Raw genomic sequence first — 27,515 nt, forward strand, 5'->3', positions numbered from 1 at the left:
TACTCTGAACTAGCATGTAGCTTTTTACTACTTCTGCAGTCAGAGCAAATCCCTCCCCCGAATACTGCAAAAATTCCCAAAGTGAGGGGGGGTACTCCTCTCCTTTTCCAATGCCTTTTAATCTACCCCAACCTCATAGCTCCTTCTGATGCCGCCTGTCAGACTGACTTTATACTGACCCACCAGGAGCACTAATATGCATTGCCTATCCAAAAGGGAGTTGATAGTAGGTGTTTGTAGGCATTCTGTCCACATGGAGGGCAGCCAGAGGTGTGGAGCAGTACCTCATAAAGCCCCACTTTTCCTCTTCAGACTGTTCCTGGTAGATAATCGCTGACTGTTGGGCTTAGTTAGGTTTCAGTGGATAAATCATGTGGGTGTGATGAACGTCATGCAAATATTCTCTTTCTGCTGTGTTCTCTGTGAACAAGGTGAACAAGGGCATAATGAAGTGCATAGCTTAGTAGAACACTTTCCTTTGGAGCACCAGAGCATACGTGGCAAAGGACATTTGGCCTTTATACTTGGGTAAGATAACCTGAAACCGTACTAAGCTTATAGAAATAATATAGATTTCATCCTTCCTAGTATTTGTTATTGTGTGATTATCAAGGTTAAGAAAAATACACTCAAGCATGTACTTACATGTGGTGCAAGATTTTTGTTTCCTGATCTTTTCTATCTGTCACCATTCCATAAATGTGCATTTGTTACAGTTGAAAGAAAGAAATGGGAAATTTCCAGTTCAGGGAACAAACTTGTCAGCACTAGGTCTGTTTTTCTAGTCTGTAAATAGAAGGGTATTCTTTGTTGTTGTTGTTCTCTTTGCTGCTGTAATGACTTCCGTAATATGCTGCAGATGTAATACATTTGTGCATAAAGTAGACTGTGCTCTTTGCCAGAAAGCGTGCATGGCTGTAGAAGGAGAGATGCTCAGACAATGAAGTAACAGAAGTGCCTTATTTAGAAATACAGTATATATTTATCTTCATTTTCCTATGTGATTGAATCCCTTGAAGAATAAGTAAATCAACTTCGTTTGTTTATGCAGCTTTAAACACATGCTTTGTAATCATGTATTACCACTGAATTTGAAAACACATATAGAAGACAATGACTCAATATATTCTTTACTGCTGTTTCTACAGCTGGTGTTGTCATATTTATTAATAGTGATAATAAAAATTTCTATGGTATTCTTTTAGGGAAGTAAAATGGAGAAAAAGATAATTCTAGAAGAACTTCTTTTAAAGAAGTCACAACAGAAGAGAAAAATGTCACCAGCTAATTACAAGAAAAGATTGTTTGTTCTGACAAAAACAAGCCTTGCTTATTACGAATATGGCAAAGAGGTAAAAAGTCATTTTCTTAACTAAACTATTCAAAGACATTCCTACCATCACCTCATTCTTCTGGTGCAAAGATTGATTAGGAGCAATGCATTAGAATAGCAGGTGTACTTTGTCTTGAGTAAAATTGAAAAACTAGAGGGCAACATATTCTATTTTCAGTTCAGGAAATCACTTGGCTGCTTACAGCTATGTTTGCCATTGAGCATCTGTTTGCATCCTTTGCAAGACAACAAAACTTAAGCAAGTAATTAACAGTGGCATATGTTTACATATTGTCTTGAATTGGGATGTTTTCCTCATGCAGGCCTCCCTCTGAAGTGATATAAATAAGTGGCTTCAGAAATTACTTGTGTGAGGTATAATTGGTTCCCAATCTTATCCCTCATTCATATAAAGCAGATGGTTAAGCTATCGATTTTAAGAGACTGACTGTGCATCACACGAGGGTAGATTTCACTCAACAGATCTCCTGTTGTGAATGCAAACACATTACCCTGGCAACTTATTTCAAAGTTTTTGCTTTCTTAGTACACTTGGGTCCCTCCAGTGAGTTATATAATTCATTGGGATCCTGCATGGAAGCCCGTTGAGAATATGCTCCTGCATCTTAGCAAAAAATACAAATGCCACAACTAGGCTTCTGGTTTGCAGTTAAGGTGTCTTTCATTTCATTCCTCCTTCTTTCTCCCCTCATTCCCCTTTCGCAGCTGTACTCTTACAGTTGCAGAAGATGTTTTCTCAGATGTAAAGCCATGTCCTATAATTTGTAATTGACTTTAAAAGGAATTTGATTGATATATAAATGTGGTTAGGCCACCAAAAATGTTTTTTATTACTTTTAAAATTTAACAACCATGAAATCATGGCCTATCCAGCTTGAGACATGAAATTGCACAGAACAGTAAACCTAGAATACTCCATACTGAGTTAACATTAGTTTACAATCTGCTTTATTTTCCCTTAGAAAAGAGGAAGAAAGAAGGGGTCCATTGAGATTGAGAAAATCCGATGTGTTGAGACAGTGAATCTTGAGGAATCAACTCCTCCTGTGAGACAATATCCTTTTCAGGTTAGTCATGAAATTTGTTTCATGTTCATTTCATGTGAAATATTCAAATCATCCTAGGATTACACTGATCACTCCTGTCCCAATTGCCGATACCTGCTACAGCTGAGTGCCATAGATATTTCCAAAAAATAGAAAATCTGTCCTTGTTACTGAAGTTGTGACCTTGTTAAAATGTTCTTACTTGACTGGGACAAAATTTGGGTCTAGAATTTTTTCTCTTATGTTCAAATTTCTATCATATTTGCTTTAATACAAAGATCAATACACTTATGTGATTATGATATCTGTAAAGCATAATTAGGGACTTAAAAAATCTCATTTTAATTCCCACTATCTCCACTCCCATCTTTTTGCCCAATGCCAAGTAGAGGTTTTGACTCAAGACTGCCTGATTACTATTCTTTTATTAGACCTCAGCAAATTCAAGGCTATGCTTTGTGCATGTACCAGAAGATGTAGCTGCACAAAGCACTGTTCAGGAATTAAATAAGGAAACTGTAACTTCAGATTTGCTGCTTTTTATCTCTTTCCCCAGCAGGTTCTCCCCAGAGCCTCCATCAGTATCAGTTCTGTGAGCACAGGCAGGCAGTAGATCCCCTTGGAGTGCTACCTGGAGCAGCACAACCACCAACAGCAGGCTGCTTGATAGCGTCTTAATCCATGACCCTGCAAAAATTGCCATGGCCAAGGGCATCCTCTTGAGAAATGCTTAGTTTTTCACTTCCTACTTGCTCCTAAGTGTCATTCCTTTCTTCCTTTCCCTTTTCCCTCACTACTTTTGTGGCAGCAAATGGTGCACTGGTGTTAAATTACTGTGTTTATCTCTGGAATTCACTACTCAGATAAGTGGGAAGAAGAATACACACTGTAGTCACAGGATGGGGGACTCCATTCTGGGAAAATGTATCGCTGAAGAGGGGGGTTAGGATCCTGATAGCTGATTCTCATCAGTTCCGGTGTGATGCTGTGGCCGAAGGAGCTAATGGCATCTTTGAACATTGACAGAGGCACACACTGAATAAAAGCAGGAAGGCTATACTGCCTTTGTTTTGACACTACAGTGATCTGCAGGAGAATATTGAATCTAGTTCTGGTGACTCTAATTCAAGAAAGATGTTGTAAACTGAAGGGAGGTCAGAGGAGAGTGTCTAATGGATTGGCTAACATGCCTTAAAAAGAAAAGCTCACAGAGATCCACCATTTAACTAAATAAAGAGACAGAAAATAGATTGATCAGTCTGGTATGCTGACGAGAGGGAGTACACATTTAATAACAAGTGCTCTCCAGTGTAGGAACAAAGCAATAAAATGATGCTTGAAATTCATTGCAGATGACTGAAAAGCAATGTATACAAGGGAAAGGAAGCCCTGAACTTAACACATACACACTGCCTATACTAAGCATCACCCAAACAGCAAAGTAGATGTTAGTAATTATTAGATAGGCATCAAATGAGGCTAGCAGAAAGTACGCTGAACACAAGAAAAATAAGCTGATTTTTCATATTGCATAGCTAAATTACTGGACTACTTACTATGGGAGGTTGTAGATACTAGCTACTTGCTTTCAAAGGCAGTTGAGCTAATTTGCAGAAGAAAAACATATAGCCAAGGCAAGAGAGTACGAATGCATAACCTTTGGATTAGAATTCCCTGATCCAAAACTGCCCCAAGCTTTTGCTCTGCCTCAGTGTTTGTTTCTGAGTACTTGAAGACAGGTGCTGGCCTGTGTTAACAACAGCCAGAAGCTTGAAGAGGAGTCTGGAAAAATTGAAGTGGAAAAAATGAGTTTCTTTGTGAATTGTAAGGTCTTTTACACATAGAAGACAGGTCTATCTATAAATATTGTATGATACCCCTTTTTTCTTCAGTGGTTCTTTTGGATATGGTCCACGGTGGTTAAGGCAGTATACGCAAGGCTTATGTGATGACAGTACTATATATGACCTCCAAAAAACATTGCTAAGTTATAGAAGTTTGCTATCAATGAATCTTCAAAGCCTAATTTTGGTTTTCAAGTTCTGGCATTTTGGATTTTGTGTCGCACGCTCTCACCATGCTGGCAACCTCTTCCAGATCGTGTACAAAGATGGCCTGCTCTATGTCTATGCACCTGATGAAGAGAGACGGAGCAAGTGGCTCGCAGCTTTGCATAGAGGTAAACACTAGCCCTTTTGCGCCACTGTATCCAAATAACCAAATAACTTCAGGGGAGATAGGAAAGTACTCTATCATTTTATGACACTCATTCTCACCTTTTTTAAGTCTTACTCATACTTGGTTGAAACGCATTGGTATTTTCAAGAATGAGTTAGAAATTTTAAAAGATGAAAGCTTATTTTGGTATTATTTTTGAACATTTTAAAATTTCCCAATTTTTGTCGTATCTTCCAACCAATGCAAGTTAATAGAGAGTTTTGGTATACTGAAACTGTTTCAGTATGCCAGTTTTGGTATACTTACTGTGTTCAGTTTTGGGCTCCTCACTACAGGAAAGATGTTGAGGTCCTGGAGCGTGGCCAGAGAAGGGCAATGAAACTGGTGAGGGGTCTGAAGCACAAGTCTTATGAGGAGCGGCTGAGGGAGCTGGGATTGTTCAGTCTGGAGAAGAGGAAGGTCAGGGGAGACCTCATTGCACTCTACAACTTCCTGAAGGGAGTTTGTGGTGAAGAGGGATTTGGCCTCTTCTCCCATGCAACGAGCAGCACACAGGGTAATGGCTGCAAGTTGTATCAGAGGAGGTTTAGATTAGACAAAAGGAAGAACTTTTTCTCTCAGAGAGTAGTCAGGCACTGGAATGGCTGCCCAGAGAGGTGTTGGAGTCGCCATCCCTGGCAGTGTTCAAGAGGCATCTGGATGACGTGCTGTGTGATATGGTTTAGTGCTTGTGGTGGCAATGGTGATAAGGAGACGGTTGGACTGGATGATCTTGTAGGTCATTTCTAACCTTGTGATTCTATGATGCTATGATTCTATGATTCTGAAGTAAAATCTTTTAAAATAAAATTTGCGAAGTATAAGATTGTGTGTTATATTTGTAATGATCGTAAGGCAAATAATACCAAAAACATTTCACCTGCCTACAAGCCTTTTAATAAGTGCATGAAAATACTGGTCACCAAAGATGTACTGATCCTTTCTGTCCTCTATTGCATGTTCAAGAATTTAGGGTTAAAAATAGGTCACCTCAGGAGCTTTGGAACCCTGTCCAGAAGCAATCACTTTTTAAAGTCTCACTCTACTCATCCTACATTTCTTTTAGCTGTCTTCTGAAGCCAAAAATGCTGTTATGACTTGCAGAACTAATATATCAGGAGCACAGTAATTGCACTGGGGCTAGTTTTGTAGGGTAAAGCAATGTTTGGATTATAAATTAAATGTTTCTTTGATAGCATTTCCCTTTGGTATGCTTAAATGTTAGATATATTTTAGCAGATAAACAGATTGGATTTGCCATTTCAGGTATTGGGTATCTGATACTGAGTATCACGAAGTATCGTTTTCTTACAGTAGATAGTTCCAGGAAAATATTCAGTATATTTTGATATTAAAAAATATATAATTTTTATTATTGATTGTGAAATATTTGTAAGATACATCGTTTGGAATCATAGCTGTTGGATCCTACTTTGTCTATTGATTGTTTCATAGGACTGCACTGTGTCTTGACACCCAGATGTCAAAAAAGGAGGTAGCTGGTGGGTGTGGAATTCAGACTTGTGCATATATGAAGAAATATAGAATAGAGAACAAAATAGGATGGAAAATGAAATACGAGGATGTGTGTCTAGTTAATAAGCATTAGGAGGTCCCACAGTTGAGTGCAGAAGGTTCTATTAAGCAAAAGAAGGTTTCAGTGTTGCAGCTCTTTGTGTTTACTGTGTTTTCTTTTCTCTTTATGTTTTCCAGAAATTAAAGAAAATACCAATTTACTAAGCAAATATCATAAAAGATTCTTCACCAATGGGAGGTTTCTCTGTTGCAATCAGACTTGTAAAACGGCCCCTGGATGTACAACTTGGGAGAAATGTAATGTCTTCTTTTGTTTCTATTTATGTAGTCTCAGTGATGCTTTTCACTATATGCCAAATCCAAATGGGAACACTAATGCTGACCCTGCTAAAGAGTTTCTCCCCTTCTTTCTGAAAAGGGGCTACAAGAAAGAAGAGGTCAGACTCTTCAGCAGTGTCTGTTGTGATAGGACAAGGGGAAATGGTTTCAAACTAAAAAAGAGGAGATTTAGATTGGATATAAGGAAGAAGATTTTTATAATAAGGGCGGTAAGGAACAGTTTGCTCAGTGAGGTACCCCGTTCCTGGAGCCATTCAAGGTGAAGCTGGACAGGGCTCTGAGCACCCTTATCAAGCTGCAGGTGTTCCTGTTCATTGCAGAAGAATTGGACTAGATGGCCTTCCAACTCAAATAATTCTATGATTCTACAAAAATGATATCTGTTTTGTTTGATCTAAGAAGATGGTGACATTTTTACCCACAAAATAGTCAAAATGGAAATATTTTCTCCTTTATGCTTAAAATCTCTAGATAAATTGTAGCATTATGCTCAAAGACTCCTCAGTTGATGAGGTTCCCACAACCAGACAGGTAGAAACAATGTGATTTAACTTGCTATATATATATATATATATATATATGCATATGTATATGTATATGTATATATATATGTATATGTATATATATGTATTTTCTTTTAATATCCTTTTGTAAAGTATTCTCATTAAACACAGATGTTATTATTGAGTTTTTCCATGTTTTATCTATGAATACTGAGATAGGAAAATCTATAGAATAGTACACTCCCAGATTTCACATTGTCAAAAGGGAATTCCCTTGTGCTTATATACATGCTTAATGGAAATCCAACTCATGTTATGAAAACACAATGGTGAATTATGAATATTTAGGTTTCAGCTTTGTAAAGCTGGATTATTTGGAATTTAGAGCACTAATAGATTTACTAATTTCAATCATTATCAAAACTTGGTCTTGAGCATTTAATGTCGCAATCAAAAATGTATGTACCCAAAATTAAAAGACAAATTAAAAACTGTAGGTGTGCATAGTTTGGAACCTGATTTGTATCTGTTATACTCCCAGTAACACTGAAGCATTTGCTTTTGAAAACATAGTCTTATCTGCTCTTAATACAGTTTATGGAACATTGGCTAATGTAAAGAGTTGTCAGCTGTTTTGTAACAGTAATTTGAATAGCTTCATATAGCTTCCAAACCATTTGTTACATGAGCCATGAGGGACGTGAAACCCCCAGTCTGTTGTAAGGACAAGGAAATACCTCACAGTCAGCCATGGATGTCTTATCCATGAGAAGAATTACAAGGAGCGTTTTGGTACATTGAACGCTTCATTTCTGCCAGAGATAATAATGCGTGCAAGATATTGTGCTGTGTCTACTTTATATTTGTTCCTAAATGAGTTCCTGAGGTTGTTAGTTGGAGACATGCAGAGCACAGGGAAAGATTGTCTGTGTAGGGGAAACTCCAGACAGCCTGAGTCTTCTGGCTGCTGGGTAATGGAAAGCAGTATTCTTAATCACCACTTCATAGCCTACAAGTGCCTTTTTCAGAAACTTGGCATAGATGAGAACAATGGCTAATGGACTTTTAAAAGATACTGAGATGAATTAAGAGAAAGTTGGAAAGTACAGAATTAAAGCAGTTCTATGTCACAGGGAAAAGAAATGTCAGTGTTGTTGCTGCCACTATGTAGTCCTACAAGTGAGAAAGCATCAAGCGATAAATAATTCTTGCTGAAATTCACAGTATGCTTTTTAATCCCTGTCTTTCAGATGTGACTCTATGTTGCACAACCTGGTCTGTGAAACCACTGCCTCCAGTCCCTCAAACACTGGTAGGTCAAACTTCTGAGTATCAACCTGTACAGAAAGACTTGGTACTGATGACGGGGAGTCGAATAAGATGGAAGAATTGCAGGCTATCCCTGGAAGTTGATCTCAATCTCTAATATATGGTCATCATAGAATCATAGAATGGCCTGGGTTGAAAAGGACTTCAATTATCATCGAATTTCAACCCCCCCTGCTATGTGCAGAGTCGCCAACCACCAGACCAGGCTGCCCAGAGCCACATCCAGCCTGGCCTTGAATGCCTCCAGGGATGGGGCATCCACAACCTCCTTGGGCAATCTGTTCCAGTGCGTTGCCACCCTCTGTGTGAAAAACTTCCTCCTAACATCTAACCTAAACCTCCCCTGTCTCAGTTTAAAACCATTCCCAGTCCTCATATCATTATCAACCCATGCAAGCAGTTGTTGATCAAGGTACTGCAATCTGATGTCCAACAGCATATCAGGAGGGGGAACACAACTCTGTCTTCAGTGTGCTGAAAAAGGCAAATTGCGGAAGCCTCAGTGACTTCCAGTTCACTTAACAAGCTGGTGGTAGTAGACACTACAGCCTTTAAAGTGACATCTTTTAGTGAATGCCATCGAAATTAGTTCTCTAGAGCATAGGAGGTCCCCATTCTTACACATGTTCCAAACTCCACTTTCCCACACTTCCCAGTGAAAATGGTGTTTCTAGTACTTGGAGAAAACATAGTAACTGAAGTGGACAATTATATTGAGATTTGTGGCCATGATGGTGATGGGTCAATGGTTGGACTCCAACGTTAGTGATTCTACGATTCTATGACTTAATTTGAATGAGAAATGGTGGATAAACAGCACTTTCTCAGGCAATTCCCAAGTTACACTGCTCCAGCAGGCTGGGTCAGGAGTACAAGTGCCGCTTTAGGAATCTGTTGGTGTACCAAACACATCTGTTTAGCTCAACTTAACAGAAACATACTGTAAGTTAATGAATTGAGAAGTGCTTCTGAGATACATATGTACTCCTACCTATGTCTTGACTTTATACCAGACAGTAAACCAGAAGTGTATGCCTTGCTCTCTGTCCATCTGTGAAAACTAAGTGAACAGACTCAGAAGGCAAACAAGACACCAGAATGCCAAAAAACAGACAAACAAACAGACACTGCATGCTGCAGTTTAGCAAGGTGCTTGATGAAAAAGGGAAAAGCTGGAAGGAATAAGAATAAAGCAGAGACTGGAAGATCTGTTTCTATGTTTATTTCCTCTTCTATGACTGATGTACTGAAAATTATGCCTCCTGTTTTATTATGTTGACTCACGATGTTAGAGGTGGTTGTGGGTGGTGTGACAGTAAAGGTTGAACCTTCTTGCCAATATTCTATGACAGATGGCAGCAGAGGGGCAATTTGACAAAATGGCACGGAAGTATCACTATCAAACAGTGTTATTGTGTTCTTTGTAACTGTTGTAGTTTCCATGACAATAAATAGGAGGTATTACTTTCAGAGTAACCTATGTTTCTCCTTCTATACAAAAGTAAGGGCTATTTTATTATTTTTTACCTTAATTTCGCTGCCCAGCCAAGTTACTAAGTTTTGTGAGCTGAAGGTAAAACTGACAAGGAAATAGAAGAGAACAGTGTTGTTTGATCTTCATGTATTTAAAAAACGGCTAGCAGAATAGTCTGCGTATTCTCATATCACTAGCCTAGCCTCCTCCAAAAGTAAACTAGATTGGGTTTAAAATTGTGAGATTTTTTTTAAATTATGTCTCCTGCCTTCTTTTCATTTGTCTTCTGGTTTGTGGTTTACATCTTTAGAATGCATTCTGGGCCCATTTCCTTGCTTCTTTCTGTTGATCAGAAAGAAACTAAAAAAAAAAAAAAAGAAGAAGAAAAGCTTGAATTCTTATGTATACAATTGACATAACAACTAAGGATTTAAGAACTGCATAGAGTATCAAGAAACAAGACAAAACCGTGAGGTATAAAATGGAGCTCCAAAAATAATAATAAAGCCTTGAAAACAGGCTATGATCAAAGAAGCTTTTGATATTTTTTTTCTGTTAATAATACTTGAAAGTAATGGCATTGTGAACATGCAGCAGCATAACTTGTTTTGAATTCTGCGGTCTGCTTGTCTGGCTTCTGTCAGGAGATGCTTTGTCTATCTGGAGAGATCATCAGTCATGCAAATGTTCTGCTGAACATGCTGGCTTCTGCTAGGTCTTTATAATTTATTTTCATTATCTGCTTGATTTCAAAGGTATTATTTTGGAAGGGGAGTTTAAAATGCAGGAATGTGACAATTTTAAGGTTGATACTTCTAAAACAGTTTCAGCAAATGCAGATATAATAAGTACCACATCTGGTTAGAACAACTTGACTTCATTTCCCCAAGCTGTATCATACAGATCAGACTTATAAGGCTAATATTGAGTTTTCATGGCGAGGAGCAGTCAGCAATCTATATTTAGCTCTAGAGCTACTTCTAGAAGCTTTCAGCACATTCTACTTTATCATTTCAACTACTCAGACTGGTCATCAAAGGTACAACTGAACTGCCAGTCTTCCTTCTATCTACCTCCCATTTCATATCCCTCACCTCTCCAGTCCTGGCAAGTCTTGTTTCTTTTTTCCTCCCCCAGAAGCACTAGTTCTTCTCTTTACAGCTTACACCTTTGATGTCTCCATCCCTTTCATCAGTTGAACATAACACCATTTCCACCAAAGAGCTAGTTCCTAAAGAGTGATGCTATTACAGAGAATACAAGTGACAACCATGCCTTCAGAGGGACCAGTAGGCATTTCCTCTGTGCTTTGATAAGCAGGATCTTCCTGTCTTACGAACATCTTCATCTCTGCTGGTGCCTGTCAGGCACTGTCTTTGCAATATCAAATACTGTCTGTAGGTCAGGTAGAAGTCCACTGAGTGCACACACACATATCACCTCGTGCTAATTTTTTGACAAGTTTTTTTGAAAGAGTAAAAGAAGCAACACATACCTCCAGTTGTACCATGGGAACATGGTTTTGCAGATAGTAGGCATACCACATTTGCCCATCACACCTAAATCTCAGCTTGTTACCTAAAGCTCATTTCTAGATGGTGGTGATAAAGTCATCAATGTGGAAATCACAATAGTATCATTGCTAGCATAAGGGAAGTAACAAGGTGTATTCAATTACTATTAGGAAAGTATAGGCTTTAGGGCTTTCAACCAGTGCTGGATATGGAAAGCATTATGTAAGGACACAAACCAAAACATTAATCTGAACCAGGTTGCGCAGAAGTCCATCCAGAAATATTGCAAAAGACAAGTACAAATCCAGCAGTAAAACCTAAAGAGATGCAAATCTGATGTGCTCATCTTTGGCTGGATCTTTCCCCTGTCTGGTTAACAAGAGGAAACTCCTTTATTTGATCATAATTATTTCTGCCATTTACTTTGGCCAACACTTTGCACTTTCTCCTGTTTCACAAAAAGATGAAAGCTTCCTCAAAGCATGACACTGATTGTTCCATAAACAAAACAGGGGATTAAGAAAGAACAGTTCAATTTCAAAAAATTACCAAAGCCATATCTCAGAGGTACAAATCAGCCCATAAATACATTCACTAAAGATTTACTTGCTTTAATATTACTGGATGCTTTTATGAAAATGCATTATAATTTTCTCCATCTTTCTGATAGCTTCAGGCCACTCTATTTCTGTCATTATTCACAAAACAGACAGCCTAAGACTTGGATCATGCTTAACAAAGGTCTACAAGCTAAAAGCTCCCTTCCACTGAAGTCGGCCATGGCCAACTGGAAATAGACTTCATGTGCTGAAGCAATAATGCTTGATGAATAACAGGTTTAAGTCTAGGCAAGTGAGATACAGACAAGCATTGCCATGGGAACTCAGTGAGATCAGATTGAGGCTCATTGTGTTTACTGGAAAGATCCTGCATGTCTTCTGGCTCCACAGTGTCAATCAATTGGCATCTTGGTTTCTCTTTGCTTAAATTAAGTAAAGAAATATCAATGAAGATGAAACAAACAAACACACAATACTGTGGTTGCTAAGATTTGACTTACAGGAATCACAGCCTGCTTGAGAACACTTGGCATTCTTACCCAGTATTGCATTACAGTGCTTTTCAATATAAAATAATTGCATAAAATAAATAGTTGGCACTTGGAGCCTCTTCTCTCAAGTCTTTGTTATTTCTCCCCATCTTTTGCTGTCAGTGTTTTTCACATGTAGTTTTCCCTATTACAGAATTGGAATGCCTTGATTTTCTCAGTTACGAGATTTCACCAATTTCTAAATACATTTTAATGCCTAAATCTAAGATGCCTTTTTGCTTATGGTTAGATTCATGTAAACTAACTAAAAAATCGGGCTTCTCACCCAAGCTGTTTTTGTAGACCTCCTAAACAAACAGTGGTGATAGATAGAAATTTTGTAGGAAGGCACATTTCACCTGAAGATGTGGGTTAAATAGGAATCCTATAGTTACATACCTATACGTGTTTAAATCTGCATAGAGAAGGAACCAAGTGGGGTTCCTTATATACTAATAAGCTTAACAAAGAAACATCCAACATGGTCAATAAAACATTATAAGGAAAGGGGACAATTTAGAACCACGTAGCTTGTTCTTTCAGGGATTAGTAGAAATGACTGATGAATATCTCTTGTGCTTTATGGTAATTATTAGTATTGATCAACAGTCATTAAAATATATATACATAAGTTACAATAGTGTGCTGCTGTGTTAGAGTTTTCTGATACAATATGATGTCATTGCACTTTAAATTGCACAGTAAAATTGTTTGCTCACATGGTGTCTAATGCACATGAATTGCAATTGCTCAGTAAACTCTATCAGCTTCAGATGATGTCAGGCTTTTGGTCTGAGTACAGTCTATTATGTCATCTTGTTAATGAGAGCTTACTATGACAGCTGTGTCAGCCTGCGCTCCATGTAATGTTTTGGGTGTCATTATTATGGAACTTGGCTCTGTATTCACCCATCTCACAAATATGGACGACAGTTTCTGCAATGTTCTTCTACATGAATGAGAAAAAAAGGTGCTTTTCTGTACCCATATTCTTAGTTTTGATTAATTTTCTTACACTGTTATCCATTTTGAAAATATATGTGATCATGTATGTAGCTTTTCTTTTCTTACTTTATTCTGTGTTCTATCTCTTCATAATTTTATTTCTTCTGTCTTCAAAAGCTGAGACGTAGAAGCCTGCCTCAGGTTGTATCATCAAACAAGGGAATTCTAAATATGGCTGTGGCCCAATGCAACTATGAACCCTCAGGAAATTCAGCTATCCGTCTTGTCAAAAGCAATAAATACCATGTATTGCAAGAGGAAGATTTTGCCCGGTGGAAAGTAAGAGATTTGGAAGGGTAAGTATGCACTGCACTATACTTTTTTTCCATGATCATGATCTTCTATGTGTCTCATCCTCGTAGACAGCATTGCAGGCAGTCCCAGTGCCTTACAGGATCTATAGAGCTAGCGTTAGTTTGGAACTATGTTAGCAGCTTTTAAACCTTTTTAAAGAAGCCTCATTGTGTTCTGCACAACTCCACTTTCATTATTATTCTTGGCTGCCAGACTGGGTGAGATTTACTGTAGTCATTGCCTGTGTGCCAGCTAAAGTACTATCCAGTGGCTTTAATTCTGTCATGTGCCTGAGGAAGAGCTTGTGCACTCTGAAGCTGGCCATTTATTTCCAACTATTTAGTCTTCATGAATAAGAAGAGAACATCTCTCCTCACAGACTTTGCACCAACACCATCACTATTGCAATAGCAGTGATAGTACTGGAGACCAGCGAGAACTGTTGAAACAGTTCCATCCAGCACTGAACAGAAGCATTGAATTATTCTCTTTGAGGTTCACAACTGGAAGAATCCCCTTTGACTGCTTAAAATACAAAATTTTTCATTAACATCCAGCTGGGGCAGAAAAGAAAATTGCTTCCCAAGTCATTAAATAAGAAACAGCTTTCAGAGTATGCTGGAGACAAAGGCAACACAACAAACAGGAGCTGCCTAGAAGAGATACGACTTCTTGTCTGTCTCATGATGGAAACTCTCTGAATTTGATTTCATGTACATGACAGAAATGTGGAAGGGAAGAATTTTTAAGCAAGGGGATATCCAAACTGGTTTGGAACAGAGCAGAATTAGTTATCCATTCATAACTCATTGATTAAGTTTACATCTGCAAGTGAGCAAACAAATAAATCAACCTTAAGTTAAAGTGTCTGTATTTTATAGCTGACAGGAGTGGCATGCTGTTTGGATTAAGAAAGCAGCATACAACCCCAGCAATTCAAAGACAATGATAAATCAGTAAGCTGAGATTCGCTGCTAAATGTCATCACTGGAAAGTTGATGGCTATGCAAAACCATATGATATAGGCAGCTCTGCTAACAGAGCCTGAACAGAGGGCTCTGAGATGAATAAAGGAGCAAAATGAAATCAAGAGAATGGGGATCATTTATAGTTTTTTTCTCTGGCTTGTGAAACTGAGGCTTTTGCAGCATTGATTCTGCAAGGACAAACTCCATATATAGCATAGCAAAATCTTAAAGTTCTGCTTGAAAATTTCAAAGATGTTGGAGTTTTGAATGTAGTAGGAACAAGCAGTTGGCAGTAACCTGTTTAAGATTTCATGCATTCTTGGATTTCTTCTCGCTCTACTGAGATCTGTGGTGAAGAAACCCTTTCTTTCTGTCTCCATTCATGTGCAAATATACACCTTACTTCCCCTGTTGTTTTTTTTTTGGTGGGCACAGCATACAGTCCATTCCCTTACCACTATAGATGACTATTGGTCCTCATAACTTAGTCCAACATGCCATGTTGCCAACTGCTTCATATGCTAGCTCAGCTGCCCATACTCACTTAGCTTAGCTTCTCAACTGCATCTGGCACTGTGTGGGAAAGAGTGCTGAACCTACCTGCTGACTTTCTGTGTCTGATCTTGGATACTCTACTGGCATCTATTAGTCACTTGCATCCTTCATCACAGCAATGGAGATGGCATGTAATGATATCGTTGAACAGCTGCTCCAATCTCCCATATGATGATGCCAATCACTGAGATATAAGCCATTTCAGTGACTACTGAAAAGCGTAATTTGTTGAAATATAGTCTTCTAAAACAAATTACCTCTGCATTTTCTCCATGTCATGTAAAAAAAAGCAGAAATGTTTTAACCATGAGCATTTCTGTTAGTGGCATTCTAACAAGCGTCTGTCTGATTAATCCCTTTTCCTATTTTAAGTGACCAATTTTAAGATGCAATCATACGTGATAGCTGAACTGTGAACTGTTTATTTTTCAGGAATGAATGTTTTGTACCAAGCACTTACTTGAGAAAGTTATTTCTGAATGAGGATGAGCCAAGGTTAATCAATATGCAGCCATCCACTGCTTAAATGTTCTCCATGCCACTCAAGAAAAGATTGGGCAAATTTTTTGGAATATTTTTCTTCTTAAGTAACCTTCTGAGTACTAAGCATATAATTTACTGCAAGGTGTAGAATCAAATGCAATTTGTCTTCTTGACTCATACATCAATGCAAAAAACATCAGTTTTTCCTCCATCACCTATTTTCATTTAAATCAATAGGGTTTTGCCACTGTCTTCGATATGCCAGGATTTCAGTCTTTGTACTTTTATTTCAGTTTTAAAATGTCAGCCTTGCTAGCATTCTCATGCATTTGTATGTATGTGAGCATTCCAGTGCAAAGTGAGTTCAACTCTATTATAAATCAGTCTCGAATTTTCTTTATGGCAAAATGGCAAGTTGCGATGACATTGTATAGCATTAAATGTATGTCAAAGTGTTTGAATGAAAAAGTTATAGAGGCTTCACAGATTTTCTTATAGTAAACCACACTAGATAGGATCCAGAGACAAACAAAAAACCCAACCAACCAACCAACCAACCAACCAAAAAAAAAAAAAAAAAAAAAAAAAAAAGAAAGCCAATATTTTATTAATATTCTGTAAAAGGCAGCATAATCACTGTTATTTTTGCACAATAAATTGTTTTAGAATTCTTTCTATTGTCTGTCATGCTAAAAATATTTATTTGGAAAGTTTAGGGTTGTACAGTATTGGAAATCTTCCATGTAAATTTTGAAGTGGTAGATGCAATCTCTTTGTAAATTCAGTAAAGACGTGTAGTTTCATTGCTTGCTACAGCACAGATAGAGCATATTTCTCTTTCCAACACATTGTACAGTGGTAGGGAAAGATTGTTTAAGAGTTTAGCAAGTCAGAGAAAAATCTAGAGAGGTAAATATATCTCAATTTTTTTAATATTCACCTTGGAACACGGCACAATAGAAACAATTACTCAAAAATACATGCAGTGTGGCATTTAACCTGAGAAAAACAATTTACATGACCAGTTTTTCATCATTTCAGTGTATTGTTTTCTTTGTAGGGAAAACTCAAGTGCCAGTGAGCACACATCAGCAGAAGAACAGAGCATGGCTCAGCATGAGTGAGTATGTAGGATATATCCTCATGAGAACTGAGAGATTCTTTAGAGAGAAGTATTATTTCCACTCTGCATGTACAAAGAATAATGGCATACCATATACTTATGTTACATTCATAGTAACAATTAGATACATAAAATTGTAGAATCATTAAAGATCACATAGTCCGACTCCCCTGCATTGAACAGGGACACCAATAGCCAGATCAGGGTGCTCAGAGCCATGTCATCCTGACCTCGGATGTCTCCAAGAACAGGGCATCCACCACCTCTCTGGGCCATCAGCTTTGAGGTCATCAGTAGCATCGCTGGTCACAGGCTTCCAAAAATAGGAATGAATTTGGTTTTGGACAGGAAAAAGACAAGTGTTTGGACAAATCAGTCTCCTACACTAATAAAAGGATCCTTCTTAAAATGAACTTTTGTTAAAAAGGCTTTACGTGAGCTCCCCAGAACAATCTGACATAGTATGCTTGTCTTGTTTCCTCCGTGGGGGATCTCTCACTTTGCTCAAATACTGTGAAAAACAGAAGATTAGAGGAGAAATTATGCAATTCACAGCTGTTAAAGAGACATGTCCTGATCCAGGACAAACAAGCTACTTCTGGTAGAGCGCCAGGACTGCAGGATCTTCCTGTAAGCATTTACTATAAAAAACCAGTGTCACAGCATGGGTCCCGATATCTCAAGGTATAGAAGTCCATTGGAAGAAGATGGAACTAGTGGTTTCTCTCTTATCACAGCCTAAATTTACACATGCAGGACAAGTCCCAGCTCTAGCTTTTAAAAGCACTATTGAGAATATTTACAATGTATGGCATTTTTCATGAGTCTGCTGTGCCTTACTCAGAAATCAGCCTGTCAGTAACGAGCCTAATACTTCTCTTACAGTTGGTATGCTGCTGGTATCTCCCGTGCCCAATCTGAGCAGCTGCTCCATCAGAAGGTATTACATATCCTTACTGCTTGTATATGAACAGCCAAGGAGAAGTTTCTGTCTTTGCCATAGTACGTAGCTAGAGGATGCTGATGCTCTTCAAATAGCTGTTGCATAACACATTGCTAGAAACTCTTGTACTCCATTATTATTGATAAACAGATCTCCAAAAAATGTCTGGATGCATTGTTTCTCTTGTACAGATGAGCAGATTATACACTTCAAAAACAAACTCTGAAAAACAGAATATCTAATCTAGTGTGGTACGCTGTTAAAAGAAGTAAAAGTGGGTAGTGAAAGTTTGGACTGGAATGCCACCAAAAATAAATAAATATTCCAAATATTTTAATATGCAGTGAAAATGTTTTTAGTTATTCTACCATTCAAAAATACTTCGGCAAGAAAAAATGACATTGGTCTAATGAATTATGTGAAGACTACTGAGTACAGCAGAGAAAGAACATATTCACAAGGAATGTATGGAGCAGTGTCTGGTCACATACTGCCTCTGGAAGGGATAGAGGGAGGAGAAGCTTTAACTACTTTCTGTCTACCTTGCAGTAAATCTGTGCCTGCATCAAACCAAAATGGCACACCATTTGATTCATGTCTGGGATGGAGTACAACTCACCTAACTCTAAACATCTACACTGGGGTACCACAACCAGTTATCTAGACCCCTTTTATGGGGTGAAATAAATAATTCTGAGGCACAGTTTGTCTTGTCTTAAAGTAGCTCTTAAAGGACATCATATGAGTCACATCTTTTCTCATCTATGGATATTCCAGTGTAAAATTCTGAAGTTTAATGAGATGAATCCCAACCTCAGAGAGCCTTGCAATTTCATCTTTTTTTTTTTTCCTTTTTTTTTTTTTTTTTTTCATTTAGGGGAAAGAAGGTGCTTTTGTGGTGAGGAAATCTAGCCAGGCAGGAATTTATACTGTGTCTGTACTCAGCAAATTTCATGAGTGAGTATTCAAAGAATGTGTATCCTTTCTATGAGCATGCAAGGGAAATTATAATTGGTGTAAGTTATCTCCAACCAAATCTCTAAGTTGTGTTGAAGTTGAGCCCCAAGCACTTTCAGGTCATATTGGTTATTTGAACTGGCTCTGGGAAGGGAAGGGGAGGGAAGGGAACGATTGGTAGAAGTCGGAAAGCAGAAGAAGAGGTGGAAATGTTGACTTCTGGGGCAGACTAGAACTAATTCTGACTCTGGTCCTTTTGTTCATAGGTGTCCAGAACTGGATGTAGAGCCATTGTGAGGGCAGTACATGAAAGCTATTGGCTCTGAATGTAAATGTTGGGAGACAAATATAGGCTACATTGTAGTATGCAGCAAAACTCTGTAATGTGCTTCAGTCTGCCCTAAATAGCCAGCTGATGTAAAGGCTGGATAAATATGAAGGAGGAAAATATAACAGTCTCCCTGATCAGATCTGCTATTTATTTAGTTATTTGGTTGGAATGTTGTAGTTTGTCCTGCAGCTAACTAATCTATTAATGCATGGGCTGGAAGGCACTTTGCAAGGCTCTAACACACACAGCACTTTGTTGTGTTTTTCAGAAGTCAAAAAGGAACAGTCAAACATTACCATGTGCACAAAACCCCTGAGAATAAGTATTACCTTACTGAAAATCACTGTTTTGAAACAATTCCCAAACTGATATACCACCACCAGCACAACTCAGCAGGTAATCCTACGTGTTCTTTCTACTTGATTGGCTCTGGCTTTGTCTTCTGCGCTTCTCAGAGTTAACACAAACAACTTCCAATGCTGAATATTCCAAATTTTTAGGCATCTTTTGGGAGAATTTGGGTGGGACTTGAGCTATCATATTCATAATGGAAATAGTTGCTTTACTTTCTATACTGAATGTTTTGATATTTTACTGACTCTTTTAAACAACAACAACAAAAAATGTTTAAAAAAACTGCTCAGAAAACCCTGAAGTGCCTAGTCTTGTGAAATGATGAAGCTGCTAAAAATTGTTGTCTTTACCTGGATGGTGTATGTGTTTGTGTTTGTGCATTAATTTCCTGTATATTACTTGATTCAGAGGAGTTATTTATATATTGAGAGTTTTAATGGGTTTTGTTTGTAGGTATGGTGCCAAGGCTCCGTCACGTGGTATCAACACAAATAAATAAAGTCCCAGCCACAGCTTCATTGGGAAATGGTAGGAAAATAATTTTATACTGTCAGTCTTGGCCACCAATAAAATCGAAACAAGAAAATCGTGATTTATTTATTTCAAGCTTGTGGAAAGTTGCAGAATCTTTGAACTCATCATTTTGTGGCCATTTTAATTTGCCCACATAACATTTATGTTATGCCTTTTTAAGACACTCTATGTCAAATGTTATATTGAACATAAAATGTCATGTGAGTTTCCCTTTTATTTTTTTCCCCTCTGCAATATTAACTGGCACAATCACGCTTGTTTTCCAATCCCCTACAGGAATATTTATTATTTGATGCATAAATCTTTCTCAAAACTGCTTATAAGGCTTAAACCTAAGCAGTAGCAAAAAAAATACTTGTAGGAAGTTTAGTGTCCTTCAAATACAAAGCTGAGATGAGAGACAGGTATGTTACATCAGTGCACCATGATTTTGTAGCCCTTCAGAGAAAACAACAGCATTGCACGTGACAGACATTATGCTTGCATTTGTTTGTTTGTTTGTTTTTTTTGCTTAAGGGAATTTCTTTGTCCTGCTAGGAATCTGGGAGCTGAAGCGAGAGGAAATTGTGCCGTTGAGAGAGCTGGGAAGTGGTCATTTTGGAGCAGTGCATCTGGGAAAGTGGAAGGGACAATATGATGTGGCTGTAAAGATGATTAAAGAGGGAGTAATGTCAGAAGATGAATTCATAGCAGAAGCTCAGACCATGATGTAAGCTTTGCTTACGTATTTGGAAACAATGATTTCTCCCAACATTAATCAGTAATGCAAAGCAGACACCGGAAAAATAATTTCCTCTTAAAAAAAGCTTTAAATAATGTTGAGTACATTAGACATGGACTAAATAGGTAGCCATGTAGAACATTTGGAGTATTAACAAAACAATTTCACACAAACTGATGGGAAACCTACAAAAAGTTTCAGCTAGCATCTCTTCCAAAACATTAGAGGTTTCACATATGTCACTTAAAACTACTTTCCTCAGCACATATACAGAAATGATTAGAAGGCCATTCTTGCCATCCTGCAGATAGGAATGCAGTGAACAACTGGGAAATATCAACAATATAAAGATGTGATTTGAAGTGTTAGTTTCTGAATCTAAAGAGATAATTGTATTAGAATGTCCAGTGAAATTCCATTAAATGATATTAAGCACATGAATTCAAGAACATTTTTGTTATCTCATGTCCTGAAGGTATGTGGTATCTTCCTGTCAACTAGCTGATACAATCTCCATTCTGAATCCGAAAATTTGGCAACATGGTTTTAGTAGAAATCTTACAGGTATAGGGACTATCCTACCCACTCAGTTCCATTTTCTCCCACCAATAAGGCTGCACATTTTCTCCGCTAAATTCTATTTGAGATTTTGGCTATGAAGTTGACATTTCATCAATACCTCTTTTGGTTGTCATCAATACTGAATTTCACAGTAATGAGCAGGAGTCTCAGTTCCTCTTGAAAATGAATGCTTTAAAGTCTAAGATAAGACTGCATTCATTCTCAAGAATTTCTCAGAGAATGCCACATTAGTATTTGAAGAAATAAACTTACAGAAATGCTCAATCATATCTATTCTTTCTCTTACTGTTTTATTTGCCTTTATTTCAGGAAACTTAATCATCCCAAACTTGTTAGACTGTATGGAGTATGCTCAGAATTGTATCCCATCTACCTAGTGATGGAATATATGCCAAATGGCAGTTTGCTCAGCTACCTACAGACTCAAGGGAAGGAATTACAGCCCCTTCAGCTTCTGGAAATCTGCTATGACGTTTGTGATGCTATGGCTTTTCTGGAGAGCTGTCAGCTCATACATAGAAACTTGGTAAGTATCCCACAGCAGAAATGAAATGAGAAAGACAGACACAGTTCTGTCCCATAATCCAGGGACAGCTGCACTGGTGCTCCCCTGAAAAGTGTCATGGTCTACAGAGCAGAGACACCTGGTTTGCTCAGTACAAGGCACCTCTGGGCTAGGAGCTTTATAGCCACATGTAAACAGTACTGCCCACAAGCTAACCTTTCTGTTTCAGAGCTGGGCTAGCAGGTCCCCAGCACTGCATGCTGTGCTGCCTGCATGTATGGGCTCTAGGCTTAGGGATTTATGAACACTTTGCAGCACAACTATAACATCAGTAAAGCAAAAAGTTCAATTTGAACTGATGGTTCAGTCCTCCAGGAGATAGAGGTGCAGCAATAATAATGGTGGGCACTGTTAAATAAATCTCTAATTTATCTAATTGGGAACCTTTTCTCTTTTAACAAGTACAGATGTTATTGGGATAAATGGGAGTTTATTCTCGCACACTGCAAGCATGAACAGAACTTGAAAATTTGCAGTTGCCTTCTCTTTTAAACGCATTTATAAGTCCCTGTTTTCAAGAAAGTACTTCAAGTTGCTCTCAATGTGAGGGTCAGTCATTTCAAGGTCCTGGACCCAAAGTTTATGCAAAATATAGTTATAAAAAATGGTAGCATAAGTCTTTGGGGAAATAAGCAGTTATTTTTGAGCCTTTTAAAAGTGAACAAACACAAATTTCAGAGTCAGTAGCAGTATTTTGCCTTCTAACTCCAGGCAGAAATATATTGGAATATTTGGTAATGATTTATGTTATAGACTTGCTTAATTTTCCAATAGGGATCTCATCTCCTCAGGTACTATTTTAAATTCCGTCTTGATGATGCTTTCAAAAATTTATTTCTATTTGCAAACAAAGTTGTTCAATCCATACATCACTAATTTTCACACTTTGCTTCAGAAATGAGGAATGACAGACAACGTGGGTAGCAGTGTTCAAGTAGTAAATACAAAGTCTCTGAGAAATGTTTGTACATACTGGGAAGACAAAGATTAAATATGAGTTTGATTTCAAGCTGTAGATTCAAAGTGTATCACAAAAATTAATGAGCATGAAGAGACAGAAAATACAACTTTAGATAAGTGTTCCCTGGTGACCATATGTAGAACTATTTTCTTAATGAAACTTTCATAAGCGAGACTGTTTATATCAATTTTTATTGTTTTACTCTGCTTGTAATGCATTGTGGATAATCAAATCAATGCTTTCCTTCCTGTTTTTGATTCCTTGGTAAATGCTGAGGCCCTGTAGTAGGATGCACTTTGAAAGACAGAGTTTAGTTTCTAGATCTGTTGCTGTCTGTCCAGGTGAATGTGGGTTCCTCACCTCTGTTTACTCATCTCTCATCATCCTCATTTGTAAAGCTGAGGTAATGATAAATAATGTTTTTCAATTGGTAGTCAAAAGCAAAATAAGAGAGTTACTTACTAATCCCTTACAGTTTCCAACTTAGCTGCTTCAGTTAAAGAATTTCATTACTCTTTGAAATGTTAGTGGATAGAAATTAAGACGTGACATTATTTCCTCAACTTCAGTCTTCTTCTACTCATCTATTTTCTAATTTTTCTACTAAAGGCTGCTAGGAACTGTTTGGTTGACAGCAATCTTACTGTGAAGCTATCTGACTTTGGGATGACAAGGTAAGAAAGAGAAGTGGTAGCCTTGTGGAGCTATAGTTTTAGTATATCTTATAGTTTACTGGTAGTGATCAGCTAAAAACAGGCAATTAATAAAGTTAAGTCACAGTGTGCTACATCTTTTTGTGTTTCCTATCCATAAAGTGGTCTCTAAACTATTATGGAGTTACAATAAAGACACTTTTCTGTCTCAAAAACTCAATGCTTAAAGGCTAGGCGCAGCTGAGAGATTTCACTACTCACATTTGTTAAGGAAATCTCAGTTTACTTTTTCTAGAAGGTATGTGCTTGATCCATGGGCCAAACACCTGCATCAGCAGCCTCAGTAGAAGGAAGTGGGAGAGGATGAGCAGCCTCAAGTCCTCTGAGGAAAGGTTGAGGGGACAAGCGCTGCTTAGTCTGGTGAAGATGAGGAGGATAAGAAATGCCTAAAGGTTGACTATGGCTGCTTGCAGTTGCAAAGCTGTAAACCTCATCAGTGTCAGATGTTATATCCATGGGAAATGGCCACATTCTGCAGTTCAGAAAGTTCAAGCTTGAAGAACATAAGGTATTTCACAAGGTGACAGTGCAACAGGAAGCAACAGGAAGCAACAAAGCACAAACCCCCAGAGCAGAGGGGTTGGATCTAGATGATCTTTGAGGTTCCTTCCAATCCAAGCCATTCAATGGTTCTATGATTCTATGATTATTTCTCTAATAGGTTGATAACAACTATGTGATCTATTGACTACAGCTGATGTCTATATCACATATGCTTTTGAAGTTTGGGATTCCATCTGGGATTTTCCTGGCCAGAATTTTCCTTCAACTACCCACAACCAAGATTCATTTCTTCCATTTTAGGTATGTCCTGGATGATCTGTATGTAAGTTCTCTAGGAACCAAGTTTCCAGTGAAGTGGTCAGCACCAGAAGTTTTTCATTACACCAAATTTAGCAGCAAGTCAGATGTATGGGCCTTTGGTATGTATGGAATCTTCCATATAAATGCATATGTGTATATGTTATCACGTTTGAATTTCTTTATCTTAGTATATGAAAATACTAGACTCATGCTGAAATAATATAAAAAGCAATTACAGCTTATGCTCTCATTTAATATTTTTATGAATGAATTTAGAATTTTTATGAATGAAGAATAGGATTTTTTGGAATTTTTAGCCCAATGTCTTTTCTTCTGGGCATACAGAAACCTTGACCACTCCTCCCCAGGTGCTCTGTGCATGTTTTATATGCTGCACTAATAGGAAATGTTGGCACTGGAGATCAAACAATGTCTTTGACTGTAGAACATAAACCTTAGCTGCCAAATCAAAGAGCTGTTTTATTACTCCAAAGGTCAGAATGGATGCTGTGCATGGACCAGATGTGCCAGAGGATCTGGGTCGCTGCATCTTGGAAAAAAATCTTCATTTGCAGATAACTTTCTATGCCAGAATTTCAAACATTTGAAGTTCTATTTCAGTGGTTTTCAAGCTATGATTTAAAAATCTGCAGGGTCTGTCCAGTGTTTTTAAAAGTCTGAAAAAAGCAGCAAAGAAAGGGAAGCCATTTGTGAGCGGCCTTAAATCCACTTACATGGGTTTGCTCCTTCAGTAGGATGATGTTAGCAGCAGATGATTTGATGGAAGTTTGGCAACCTATTGTTCTTGAGATTGATCAGTGGTGAATAAAGCAGATGAAAGTGCCTCCAAAATGCGATACTTCTTTTTTATCTTTAACTTTTGCGCCTCCCAATATTGTTAATGTGCCTAGCGGATAAACAGCTAAATTGTGCCCTTCACAAGGCTTTTATAATATATGCGATTAAATCAAAAGATGGATTTGCTTTTTGTTCTTATGGGTGAAATCCTGACTCCAGGCATTATTGTCATTAACTTCAATATCAGCATTAACTTCAATGGAAAATACTATTTTCCCTCAGAGGGTCTTTTCTCATTTTACCACTCTCCACTGATGCAGTGGAAGCAAGGGGAGAGCTGGATCTGTCAGTCTTGGTTTGACTGCTTTAAATTAGTGAGTCTTTGAAGGGCTACAGAACTGAACCAAGGTACTCACATCCCAAAAGCAGATGTCTGAGGACAAATAATCTTGGGTGTTTCATGTTCTCATCGGGGAAAGGTGAGATTCAGGTATTGTTTTATTCTGATCTCACTGTGACACTGAAAAGCTCCGATCTTGAAGCTGGAGGGAAGTTCAAGATCCAGTACATTTCTCCTTGGAAAAAAAATAATAATTCCGCTATTAATAATAAATTTGGATGTTAGAAAAAATTTCCACTTGGAAAGAGTGGTAATGCAGTAGCACAGGCTGCCCAAGGAGGTGGTGAAGTCACTGTCCCTGGAGGTTTTCAAGAACCGTGTGGATGTGGCACTGACAGACATGGTTAGCCAGCATGGTGTGATGGGCTGCTGGTTGGATTAGATGATCTTTGTGATCTTTTCCAACCTTAATTATTCTATGATTCTATGTTGCGAATAAATAAACATTTCACTTTTTTTTAACTTTATCAATCTGTTTAGTTTCAAGAAAAATAGTTTCGAGCAAAGGAGTCTTTATGAATGAATGATTATTATACTATCCAGTGTTTCGATTGCTTCAGTAAAATCCACTTTTTATATGTATGTGTGGTAGAGACCACAAAGCATTTGAGAATCTTTCTGGTGCCAAAGAAGTTTATGTCTCACCCACTTCAAACAATCATTAAAATATTCATTGTGATTTATTCTATAAAGAAAATGCATAACTGTAACTGTCATTTCCTTTTTCCTTCTCTAACACTGTGTATATGTACACACTTACATAAGGTAATGTTTGTATTTTTGGTCATACATAAGGGAATGTTTATATTTTTGGTCATTACTCTCCATGGAGTCAGTTATGTATTGCATGTGCATCTTGTTTTGGGAAAGAAGGATTCTCTTACATTTCTTGGTTTTCGTTTCTTGTCTTTTGTTTCTTTCCTTCCATTGCTGTGAATACTTCTGCAGGTATTTTAATGTGGGAAGTGTTCACTTTGGGAAAGCAGCCTTATGAGCTGTATGATAACATGCAGGTGATTGAGAAAGTTTCTCAAGGATACAGACTTTATAGACCACAACTGGTTTCAGACATCACCTACCAGATAATGTACAACTGCTGGCATGAGGTATGTGCATCTGCATGTACATTAAAATGCATTTCAATGTCAATGTAAGACACAGGGTAAGATTCTTCTCACTAATTTATTGGTTTAAAATTTGAATTCTGAGTTAAATTCCTATGATTACAGGATGACTGGTTGTATGTCCCCATGACCATTTTTCCCATCTATTTTAGCCACCATAGAATATGTGTTATTTCTGTTTATATATAAGTATCTTAATTAATTTAGAGGTGACCTCTACCTTTTTAGATAGCTGAAGTTGCATGAAAAAAAAACACCCTTAGAACGGAAGGAGTAGGTTATCCTATCTGTGTGTCTTCCAAGAGTCAAATGCTGATCATGCTGATGTTATCTTGAGATATGTGTCTGCCATGCCAAGAACTATCCTGATTTATTGTTTCTCTTCAACTAAATTTTAGTCTGTTTTCTGTGGACCATGACTTGTCCCTCTCCCACAGCAAAGAACCATTTGGCATATTGTTGGTGATACCGTGAAATGACAGTTTTAAGTATTATTGGCAGAAATTTGAGAAAAACATTAATGTAAAGAAAGAAGAATAAATTATTGCAACAGAAGAAAAATATTACAAAAAAAAATAATTTTCTTTGTCCCTTAACACCACTGTCTCTCCGAATTTCTGTATGCATTTGTAACTAATTAACTTTATCCATCATCTTTGCCTCATCCAGCTGCCAGAAAAGCGTCCTGCCTTTCATCAGCTCCTGTCATTTTTTGAGGTGCTGAGAGAAGACAGCAGGCCTTGAAAAAGAAGATTCACATACAGATGACTATGCATACTTGTTCCATATCATCTGCCTTCTGTGAGAGAGTGAAATCTGAACTCTTCCTGACATGAGCCACCTCTGTTGTACAGTATATTGGTTTCTAATTTAATTAGGGATTTGACCAAGTAGTATA

General features: G+C 37.8%; 1 protein-coding gene across 1 annotated transcript; it reads left to right on the top strand.

Annotated features, from left to right (window-relative positions):
- The first annotated feature begins 1,214 nt into the window (after positions 1–1,214).
- Positions 1,215–27,515, top strand: BMX (BMX non-receptor tyrosine kinase). Its single transcript, XM_052674336.1, has 17 exons — positions 1,215–1,352; positions 2,317–2,421; positions 4,498–4,579; positions 6,331–6,450; positions 8,246–8,307; positions 13,525–13,703; positions 16,768–16,827; positions 17,716–17,770; positions 18,651–18,730; positions 19,330–19,457; positions 19,869–19,943; positions 20,487–20,658; positions 21,562–21,778; positions 23,388–23,452; positions 24,296–24,414; positions 26,442–26,599; positions 27,287–27,515. The coding sequence occupies exons 1-17, from the start codon at positions 1,215–1,217 to the stop codon at positions 27,359–27,361; spliced, it is 1,890 nt and encodes a 629-aa protein (XP_052530296.1). The 3' UTR covers positions 27,362–27,515.

Source organism: Tympanuchus pallidicinctus, unplaced genomic scaffold, assembly GCF_026119805.1.
Source record: "Tympanuchus pallidicinctus isolate F22 unplaced genomic scaffold, pur_lepc_1.0 scaffold14, whole genome shotgun sequence".
NCBI lineage: Eukaryota > Metazoa > Chordata > Aves > Galliformes > Phasianidae > Tympanuchus > Tympanuchus pallidicinctus.

Excerpts from the sequence above, each read along its gene's own strand:
- BMX (XM_052674336.1), top strand. The coding sequence starts at position 1,215 with ATGGAGAAAAAGATAATTCTAGAAGAACTTCTTTTAAAGAAGTCACAA. Across the intron at positions 1,353-2,316 it reads ATTACGAATATGGCAAAGAG|AAAAGAGGAAGAAAGAAGGG; the intron begins GTAAAAAGTCAT and ends ATTTTCCCTTAG. Across the intron at positions 6,451-8,245 it reads ATGTACAACTTGGGAGAAAT|ATGTGACTCTATGTTGCACA; the intron begins GTAATGTCTTCT and ends CCTGTCTTTCAG.